This window comes from Frankliniella occidentalis, unplaced genomic scaffold (assembly GCF_000697945.3).
Source record: "Frankliniella occidentalis isolate FOCC.00 unplaced genomic scaffold, Focc_3.1 Scaffold226, whole genome shotgun sequence".
Lineage (NCBI taxonomy): Eukaryota > Metazoa > Arthropoda > Insecta > Thysanoptera > Thripidae > Frankliniella > Frankliniella occidentalis.
Window position 1 is genome coordinate 495181 of NW_026267352.1, and position 10487 is coordinate 505667.

Genomic DNA, 10487 nt, shown 5'->3' on the forward strand with positions numbered 1-10487 from the left:
TTCATATTTTAACAACCCTTACTTTACTTAGGTCCTCAAAACATAATGCAATTGATTGCTTTTATCACACTTTTCATTAGGTATGTTCAACCATTACAACACTCACGCATTATATACAAGTTTCTAGAGAAATTAGCTGCCTCAAGCTTTGGAACTTTAGAATAGTAGCCTCTTACCAGTCTCTTACTTAATTGCTTTATTTATTTATTTATCTATTTATTTTGTTCTTCCATGATATCAAGAGGTACTATCTGTTAACCAGGAATGAGAATATCTTAAGGCAAAAATGACATTTACATCACATCCAAAATAAAAAGAAATGCAATTCAGACTGTATGTTACACTTTCATACATGGTAGACTTATATTTACAAATAGAGAGAGAGAGAAAGAGAGGAGGGAAGGGCAGAACATCACAGTCAGCTCAAATGAAGTACTGATATATACTCCAACAAAACAACCATCAACAATACTGCAATCTAATACTGCATGCAGGCTGTGCCATGTTTATCAATAATGGGCCAAAAGTGTTCAGAGAGTTTACTAGAAATCAGACAACACTATCATACAGCCAATAATAGAACACAACCAATTGCAACAAATATGAATACATTTGTTTTTAATATTTAAAAAAAAGTCAACCACCGAAAAGATAAAAAAGGGTTGTAACAAAGGCTCAACACAGATATAACAATAATGAAACCCAAAATCAAAAAAACAAATTTGAGCAGGTGATATTTAAGTTTTGGCACCGATTGATAAGCAGCAGAATGTCATAAAAATATTTGGCACACATCTCTGCACATTATATGACATCTCAACATGCAGGGCAACAACTGTCATGATAACACTCTACATTAATAAATGCAATATCATTTGACCTCTTTAACAAAAAGATAGAAAGGCTTCAAAAGAATAACAAGGAAAAGGGAATACTTTAAAATTAAAATAAAGATTCACACAAAAGCAGCCTTGTACACTATTTACAGAGGAGGCTCCACCACCAATTGTGAAAATTTGAGTTGAGCAACTTTCAAATTTTGACTATACATTACACCATTAAGTACTTATATTCTAAGATCACAAAGAAAAATATATTGAAATACACTCTACGATTTAAACAACATGTATCCTTGAGATTCTTATAAACTAAAAATTTTGTACACAGATTAGGACACTTGTATGATCCTGACATAAAATTGTAAAAACTGTGCATAACAAATATATACATTCAGATCATTCAAAATCAAAACTATCAGAAGGTGGGGCAAGGCCAGTTCTTCTGAGGAAGAGGAAGAGGGATGGCCAGTGCCCACACTGGCTCACTTGGACAAATAAAAAGGCCTCGGTCTGTGCACCTAGGCTGCGTAATGGAATGTAAATAAATACCCAGAGGGTGAAAAGGATCACAGAGAGGTGATGAGTAACGGCCCCGGCCCCGCCGCGGCCCCCGGGGCGGCGGGGGTCCTGCCCCTGCCGCGGGCGCGGATGCCATGCCGCGACCCGGAGCCCCGCCGCCCCCGTGTGAGCGCCGAGTGCGCCGCCGAGGGGGCGGCGGCGGACAGGGCGGCGTGGGGCGGCGCCGGGGCCCCTTGATGCTAAGAGGGAGCGTGCGCGTGCGAGTGCGCGTGCGGGTGCGCGCTGCGCCGCCGGAGGAAGGCGCGCCCGTTAGTGGGGTACACCCGCGACAAGAGGATGAGCGAGGAGGCGAGCGCCATCCGGACGGGGGCGTCCCTGCCGCCCGGCAGGCGCACGAGCACCGTGGCTACGGCCGCCACGCCGTCGTCCGTCAGCTCGACGGCCACGGGCACCACCCCGTTGTTGGCGCGCACCGGGGGCGCCCCGAGCGAGCCCGCCCCCGCCACGGGGACCACGCCGGCCCCGCCCACCGAGCGGTGCTGCTTTTTGCGCGACGGCGAGGGCCCGGACACCGAGGCCGCGGTCGCGCCCTGCGCGGAGCTGTGCGCCCCCAGCGCCCCGCTGTAGTGCGCGACGCAGGCGTACGGCGGCGGCCCGGGGCCGTCCATGAGCACCGTGGCGGACGCGAACGGCCGCTTGGCCATGTGCAGCATCTCCACGACGTGGCGCCGGCGAGCGCGACGGATGTCGGCCGCCTGCTTGGCCTTCCAGCCCACCACGCACGCCGCGAGGAACAGGAAGAAGCACGAGAAGAACACGGAGAAGAAGACAAACAGGTCGATGTGGAGCTGGTCCTGACGGAAGAAGATCATGCCGTGCGTCGGGCCGGACGTGTTGCGCGCGGCGAGCGCGATGAAGAACCGCGTCACGCCCAGCTCGTGCCGGTCCTGGGGGAGCGTCAACACCAGCCGGTCGCGGAGGTTGCGCACCACGAGCAGGGTGTTCTTCTGGTTCACGGTGACGAAGGAAGTGAGTCCATGTGCGTGCCGCTCCTGGCGAATGAACTTCTGGCCCATGGCGTGCAGCGGGTGCGGGTGCGGGTGCCGGTCCACCGTCACATTGTCACCCATCAGGGAATCCGGGACAAGCTCCACGGTGGACACCAGCACGCCGCCGGTCAACGTGTCGTACTCCTCTGGCCGCCAGATGTACTTGTGGTCCATATCGATCTGAAAACAGAGGTCAGGTCAGGTACTTCCCCAAGACGTATTCAAGAGCACTATGACACCTTTCATGGAAAGGGTAATAAGGTACTTACAATATGCTCCCCAGTGGCATCATTGACGTGCACGACATATGTGTCTTCACGAGGTGACAGATATAAATCTAGAGCTCCGTCCGTAACATCCACCATCACTCTGATGTCAACATTCATGAAGCGGGGTTGCACAGCAAAGAACACAGTCTGCCCAGGCATCAAAGGCTTTGGTTTCAGTTTACATTCGTCTAAAAAAAAAAAAAAGATCAAAAAAATAAATATGCATGAAGAAACATTCAAGCACAAGAAACAAGCAATAAAATATAAATGCAAGAGGAGTCAGATTTAAGTTAAAATTACCAATCAATTTGGCATCCAAACAAAATTTGAGGTCTACACTCATTTGTTTGTAGCACTGATGACCGTCTGTTGGCTTTCCCATGTATGATTCCCTGCACTTAGAACACTGATTTCGCCAGCATTCGGTGTCCCCTCCCCCTTTCGATGTGACACTTTGGGCACAATCACTTTCAGTGTTGTTTTGACAGTTGCACTTTTCACCGGTCACAGGATCACAGAGATGGCCATGTCCATGGCACTGACACCTGAAGAGAATAACACATAAATTGACAATTTAAAATGCCAAAATTTCATAGACGAATAATATGAAGAGGGTAAGCTGAATTTTACATACAGTCGACAAGGGTCTCTATGGTCTTCTGATCCCCGAAAATTACCACGAATGCATTCATCACATTTATCTCCTGTTGTACGATTGGCACAGCCAATACAATGTGCGTGAGTAGTAGGGCCCTCAACAAGGAATGCTTTTAGATCTTCAAGAGGTACATCAAACCATTTGCCAGACTAGGAAAGGAAAATATTCATAGTAACAAAGTTTTGAAAAATTTTATGAGAGTCCAGTTACCATGTAATACTTACAGGAGGAGCCGAAATACTGTCATTGATGCAAATGTGAGTATGTCCATTGCAATACTCAATGCATGGCACACACTGGCCATTGTTACTTGGGTCCCCAACAAACAAGGGTTGACATCGTTCACATTGGGGTCCCTGTGGAAAGATGGACAAAATATTAAAATGATACTACCAGAAACTTGAACATGCCCTTTAAAACGACAATAATGCACTCACCATAGTGTTATTATGACATTCCAAACAATGGTCGAGTTTGTCGGGCCCGGCACAATTGGAATGGCCATTACACTGGCACTGAATGGAACAATTTGCTCCAACATAACCAAAGTCACAGAGACAATTGTTGGGTTGAACACATACACCTCGAACACAACCTTGAACGGGCACACATGCAGATCGGTCGGCCCGATCGGCTCGATATCCAGGGCCACATTTACATTGGAAGCCATATGTTAAGTCTTCACACACTTCTGACACAGGGTCACAGGTGTGATGTCCATTTTCACATTCATTTTCAGGCGGACACGCCACATAATGCCAGGAGAATAAAGATGCCTGTGTAATAGCTTCAGTCACATTTAAGTCATTTTCTGTAATAAGTTATCATCATTATAGTTAATATGAACAAAACTGTACCATAACATGACGGGCACGCCTTTCATAAACTTGCACTCACCTTGAATAATCATTGGTGCAGCAGAAGTTGTTGGAAGAATCTCTTGGAAAAGCACATCACAAGTTGAACGTTCTGGACCCAAAGCTGGACTACCCAGAGAACCCTCAGTACAGACACCCCGTCCTGTGCTGTTCCCTGAGTCTAAGGAGCACCAACCACATCTCGCATGACGCAAACACTCTGAGCATTTTGTGAATGTTGAACAGGGTTCAGGGCAATGGTCGGTGTTACCACCACTAAGTACTAGCCCACACACTCCTCCTGCACAATACAGTGCTTGGTAACTGGGAGACACACACTGCAAAGAAGGGTTAGCATTAAAAAATTCCACAAACTATAACCTAGATTATAATTGTAATGAGAAATTTATATTTTATTTACTTCATGCAGTTGAGTTGACCAACGACACTCATGCCACCCTCCTTCAGCCCCGTGGGACCGAAGGCAAGAATCGCAATGTCTGTGCTCTGAACAGCGTTTGGGACAAGTTGGAGCAGTGCCAATCTGAATGTTGGATCTATCCTTGACATGTTTAGTAACACAACTCCAGTCATACATTTGTTCAACCCCAAGGGTGAGACGATGATCAGTTGAAATTAAAACCTGTCTGGTCCACACACAATTATCCTGAGCTCTACACTGATCACAATCTGAGGCAGGACATTGTCTTTCTGGACACTCTGAAACATCTATAGTGGAGCGAGGCTCAGATTGATTACAGTCAGTGGTCACATCAATGCAGCTGCCCTTATTTATATTGCTACACCACTTGCACGTCTGTAATTTAAAGATTGTAAAAATAAACAGCATTGTTAAAGAAAACAAAAAAAAACAACAACAAAACAAAAAATAAAAAAAATAAAAATTCAAAAAAATTCAAAAAAAATTTAAGTATTAGATAAAAAATGCAAACCTGTCCTTCTTCAATATGGGACGGCCATGACGCCAAACATTCAGAGCATGACTTGTGTTGAGTGCAGTTTCTTGCAGATATCCATTTCCTATTACATACCACACCATTAGTGGTTCGAATCGTACCATTGCCACTAGAGCACCTGGAAAATTGAAATTAAAGTGATAAAATGAATAGCTACAAACATGCACAAGGTCAATGAAAAGTGCAATAACAACATACTCTTCAGGCATCAACCGAGCATTGTTGTAACAATATGTTGAATTAGGAGCACCCCCCGACCGAATTACAGCACAATAAGAACAGCCAGGAAGATGGCATTTGCCTGGCCATAGAGCACACAGGTCATCAGGAAGTGTCAAGCGTGTAACATGGCTGTCAATACCACCATCAAAGCCACCAATTATGTAAATGGCACCAGACTCTGGATCCATTGCCATTGCATGTGCATAGGTAGTAGGAGGAACAAAGCCTATCAGGTTGACATCTGCAGGACAAATCATTGATACAGATTAGAATATAGAAATTTTTTAACATACTAAATCACAACACAAGTATAGAGAAACAAAGATCTGATTTTGAAAAATTTCTTTTACCTTTAGAAATGAGACGGACCCACTGGTTGCAGGTGAATAGATAAGCCATGAGAGTATCTGTTGTATTGTGAGGAGAAGATCTTCCCCCGAAAACAAGCATGTAATCATCTTTCACAACAGCAGAGTGCAAAAAACGGGCTCTTGGCTAAAACAGAGAAATTTTAAGATAATTGTTCATCAAACCAACATTTAAAAAAGTTAATTAGTTGACAGAGAAATAAATAAACAGATATATAAATAAATGGGGAAAAAAAGAACAAAAGATAATGGAAAAACTTCTAGAAAATTACCAGATGTAGATCAGACGGGTTGTAGTTCTCAAACGGTGGTAGCACAGACCAAACTCTACTGGGATAGTGCAGAGCAAAAAGCTTGTTTGATATGACTGTATGGTTGACAACATACATGTATCCACCGAAAACATAAAAGCTTTGACTGGGTGCATGAAATACTGTACTGTGTCCATATAAACCTATTAAAAATTATTTTAGTTATTAACAGGTTTTGTTGAATGAGGGTACTGCTTCATTAAATTTTTGGAGAGATATTTACCAATAGGACGATCACCCGTGGTATTCAATATACTCCATACTTCTTTTTCTAGATTAAATTCCCAGACAACATCCAAAAAGCCAACAGAAGGACTAAAACCCCCAATGAGCACTAAATTCTCCACATCACCACTCTTACGTAAAGTCAGAGTGTGTCCAGACAATGGGGGTGGGCCTACATCAGACTGAAAGGAAAGAAGAAAAAAAAAAGATAAGTAATCTGACGGTGGACCTTCATGGTCATGTTATATCATGTTCAAATTATTTTTATTTTCTGACAACCGTTGATACATACTTGTACATGAATCCAGCGTTGACTTTTTAAGACAAATTTCCAAGTGTCATTCAAAGTTGAATTATACCCATCATCTCTAGAGCCAAGGCCACCATAAATGTAAATTTCCCTGTGAGATTGTACTATCTCAGCAGCATGAAAATAACGGCCTCTGGGCATTTTGGCATCGCTCGTGGAGTCAACAGTAATCTTGATTCATAAAATTCATACATATTCTAGTGTTAGATACCTGACAAAAGTGTTGAGGTAAAGGTACTTTTCAATGTAAACCAAAAATATTACCTGCATCCATGTGTTGTTTTTAGTGTCAAACAATCTAATATCATTAAGTGGCCCATGAGATAATGAATACCCTCCAAACATCCAGAGAGCGCCTCTGCGATCCGCACTAAGAGTGTGACCCAGACGTGGCAACATTTTCCGCCAGTGTGCCAGAGAGCCCGCTTCAGATAGATGAGCTGAATTGAAAAGTTCGGTCGACACCAAGTAAGATGGGAGTAAACGAAGGGAACAGTCAGCACCTCCCCAATCTGGATTACAGAGACATCTCCAGTAGCTCTGAAAAGTGTAGAGAGGACATCGATATTAGCAAGCCTATCATATTCAGAAAGAAAATATGTTACACTGTATCAAGGCACAAGGACTACCTTGTCACACACTCCTTGTTTGAGATCAGAAGAACAATTGTTTGGACAGAGAGGCTCGGCACAATGAGGTCCACTCCAGCCCTCAGGGCAAATACACTGGCCATTCACACATGTCCGATTAACTGGACAATCATCAGGGCACACCAAAACAACATAGCTAGCATTGAACCCATCCGTGACATCATTTTGCTTATAGTGGATGGTCATTATTCCTAGAAATTCAAATTACGAAAATTCAGAAGTAGGTGAGCAAGTGTGACAACCTTATGAAGTATATAGATGAAAATTGTGCCAACCTGAAGTTGCCTCTACAGTTACTGGGTATGTGGTATCCTGACTACAAAATACACCCAGTACATGACTTTGATGACTTGGGGTTGATGAAACAAAATCAGGAAGTCCATCATACACATACACATTATTTTCCTCACATGGAACTCTAATATCCTCATGTACTGTTAGCTGGATAATGCTACAAGATAAAGACAATCATGTGAGTTTCAATTTTAAAGGAACAGTAGAGAGTGGTGCATTACAACTAAGGTCAGCAATAATGGTGCACCTCGAAGGGTTGCTGGAACGATTATCCATATGAAATGGACTGACAATCCAGAGGCACTCGCGTGTAGGAGGTCCTATTTCTCGGGAATCTTGAAGACTCATCGGGGCAAGGCGACTGCCTAAACCTTGAGGATCAGTGCCTGAAAGTACACCTCTGGCCATACATTGGTAGTAGCACATTCCCCCATTCCTGAAATTTTTGAAAAACAGTACAATGAGAGTAAAACTTTCACATAGACTTTAATTTAGTTTCAAAAAATGACAAAATTTACCTTGGATCTCCATAATAGCCTGGTTTACATTTGTCACAGTTGTCTCCAATAGTGTTATCTTGACAGAAACAGGCACCTGTCTGGAAGTCGCAAACTCCAAGAGCTTCACTACCATGTTCATTACAATTGCATCCATGACAACCTTGTCCTGATGTTGCACTTCCATAACTTCCAGCCCTGAAATAAGAAGCAGCTTGGCAATGAGAACAAGATAAAAAAACATAATTTATAAAGAGGATTTGCTACATCAATTACTAACCTGCAAAACTCGCAAAACTTTCCAGTTGTCCAGTCCTGACATTGATCACATAAACCAACTCCTTGAGAACAAGTGGAATGATTATTACAGCCACAATTTGTATTACAATCTAAACCAGTCCAACCCAAGTCACATCTACAGGAATAGTCTGGCGCACCAACACAGTATCCATGTACACAATTGTAAAAACACCTAGAAACAACAAAAGAGTTTTAAGAAATTAGATGAATAAAATCAACACAAACTACTATCTACAGTTGATAGATTTTACTAACGTTTTGGTGCATGTTGTTCGTCCATCACCATTAAACCCCCTTTTACATTGACATGAATAAGATCCATGGGTGTTTGTACAAATGGCATCAGGATGGCAGTCATCAAGATGAAGTTCACACTCATCAACGTCAGGGCACTGCGCATACGCCCATCTCGCCTCTCCAACATCACTCCCTTCACTTTCCAAGGCAGTAGAACATGATTCTGTGTCACAAGCAAATGTTGAGTTAAGTTTTTTTTTCTTTTCATTGTATGTGTATTTACTTATATGAATAGTTTAAATTCCAACAAGCAGAAATAACTCATACCTTGGTGAGGTTGGTTAAAATCTCCCTGCACACAAACCCCTTGAATTGGGTTATCAGCTGAATGGCACCAGCCACAGCCAAGGGTGTGCACGCAAGAGGAACAATTAGTATGGCGCCCACACCACTTACACTGCTGTGCTCCTCCACCTGATGGTACGGCAACAGCACTTGTAGGACCAGCAGCTACTCCATGATATGCCTGGTCTAACCATTCACGACAAATACCAAACTGGTACTCCGAAGTGTACACAGAAAATGAAAAGCATTCCTACACAAACAAACACTCTTGTTAGAACATAAGAAAAATTATAAGGGAACATCTAAGATTTAAAAAATTATGATGTCAAAGTTATTATTTGTCTTTTAAAGTTTTCTACTGACCTGTGTAGCTTCACACCATACGCACACACCTCTTTCTTCCAGACACTGTGAACAGTTTGTCCGTTCATGGCATGGTGCAGGGCAGTTTGCAGTATCTAGGACTGCTTCACTTGCTCTCCCACGACGAGCACATCTTGCATCATCAGTCCACCATTCACACAATCCAGAGGAAACACAGGCGTCACATGAGATGTAATTTGAACAGTTAGGGCAAGAAGATGGCTGTAATGTTAGGTAGTGCCACTCATCTGGCCCAGCTCCCTTTTCTCGGCATGCTTCAGTTTCATCAAGATGGCGATCCAAGCACTGAGCAGTTATTTCACACCACCCACAAGCTGAGTCAGTCAAACAGGCTAGACAATTTGTGTACTGCCAGCATGAGCCATTTTCATATGGAGCCAGATACTCAAAAGTAAAAACCTAGCCAGATGGAAAAGGAACATTAATGTAAAGTCTGGTTCAACTGTAAATAATTTCCTTTATTAAAAATGTGAAGTTTTAAAGTTAAAACAGATACTACCTTTGCACTTTCTTGACTGCGATTGTGTTGCAGTTCCATTTTAGACTGATGATGCATATCCAATGTTTTACGAGACTCAAAGTCGACAAGAAAAATTCCATCATGAAGTAGAACTGGCTTTCCAGGTTCCCAAGTGGCACTTACACAAGCTGATTGCTCTGCACTTAAGTTTCCCACAATTTCCTGTAGAACAAAATCCACCATGTTGAGAACTTGCATAAATTAAGTAACAATTTGCAGTCATTCCCATGTAATTTGATTCCCACCAAATGGGCATGTTGAGGCTGATCAGATGCATTCAGATGCGCTACTTGCAAAGTAGCCGAAGAATGGCTGACACACATTCGAAGAGTTTCATGAGAGTCTTTCCACCAATCAGGGGGATGAAGTGAACCTTTAAGTCGGGCAGTAATGCCTCCAATTGGTTCAGATCGAGACCAGCCACTTCCAGTTGAAAAGTCAGCTGTTGTTGCATTAATAATGCTGACCTACATAACAGATTTATGTGTGAATTATTAACCAAAGTCACAGAGACAATTGTTGGGTTGAACACATACACCTCGAACACAACCTTGACTACAAACGGGCACACATGCAGATCGGTCGGCCCGATCGGCTCGATATCCAGGGCCACATTTACATTGGAAGCCATATGTTAAGTCTTCACACACTTCTGA

The 10487-nt window shown here is 43.1% G+C and overlaps 1 protein-coding gene across 1 annotated transcript in view; it reads right to left on the reverse strand.

The window, feature by feature from the left end:
- LOC113202043 (multiple epidermal growth factor-like domains protein 8) overlaps positions 1 to 10487 on the reverse strand; it is a 14507-nt gene continuing 4020 nt past the window's right edge. Inside the window, exons 13-37 of the mRNA XM_026416098.2 lie at positions 10077 to 10298; positions 9811 to 9993; positions 9291 to 9710; positions 8910 to 9177; positions 8601 to 8805; positions 8326 to 8517; positions 8067 to 8243; positions 7796 to 7984; positions 7530 to 7705; positions 7234 to 7445; positions 6869 to 7144; positions 6587 to 6775; positions 6293 to 6476; positions 6031 to 6212; positions 5741 to 5885; positions 5367 to 5631; positions 5145 to 5286; positions 4613 to 5008; positions 4232 to 4529; positions 3772 to 4145; positions 3559 to 3690; positions 3311 to 3483; positions 2977 to 3221; positions 2677 to 2864; positions 1 to 2587 (exon numbers count right to left, since the gene is read on the reverse strand). Coding sequence (XP_026271883.2) covers positions 1598 to 2587; positions 2677 to 2864; positions 2977 to 3221; positions 3311 to 3483; positions 3559 to 3690; positions 3772 to 4145; positions 4232 to 4529; positions 4613 to 5008; positions 5145 to 5286; positions 5367 to 5631; positions 5741 to 5885; positions 6031 to 6212; positions 6293 to 6476; positions 6587 to 6775; positions 6869 to 7144; positions 7234 to 7445; positions 7530 to 7705; positions 7796 to 7984; positions 8067 to 8243; positions 8326 to 8517; positions 8601 to 8805; positions 8910 to 9177; positions 9291 to 9710; positions 9811 to 9993; positions 10077 to 10298 — 6423 coding nt within the window. The 3' untranslated portion in view covers positions 1 to 1597. The remainder of the gene's footprint in view (positions 2588 to 2676; positions 2865 to 2976; positions 3222 to 3310; positions 3484 to 3558; positions 3691 to 3771; positions 4146 to 4231; positions 4530 to 4612; positions 5009 to 5144; positions 5287 to 5366; positions 5632 to 5740; positions 5886 to 6030; positions 6213 to 6292; positions 6477 to 6586; positions 6776 to 6868; positions 7145 to 7233; positions 7446 to 7529; positions 7706 to 7795; positions 7985 to 8066; positions 8244 to 8325; positions 8518 to 8600; positions 8806 to 8909; positions 9178 to 9290; positions 9711 to 9810; positions 9994 to 10076; positions 10299 to 10487) is intronic.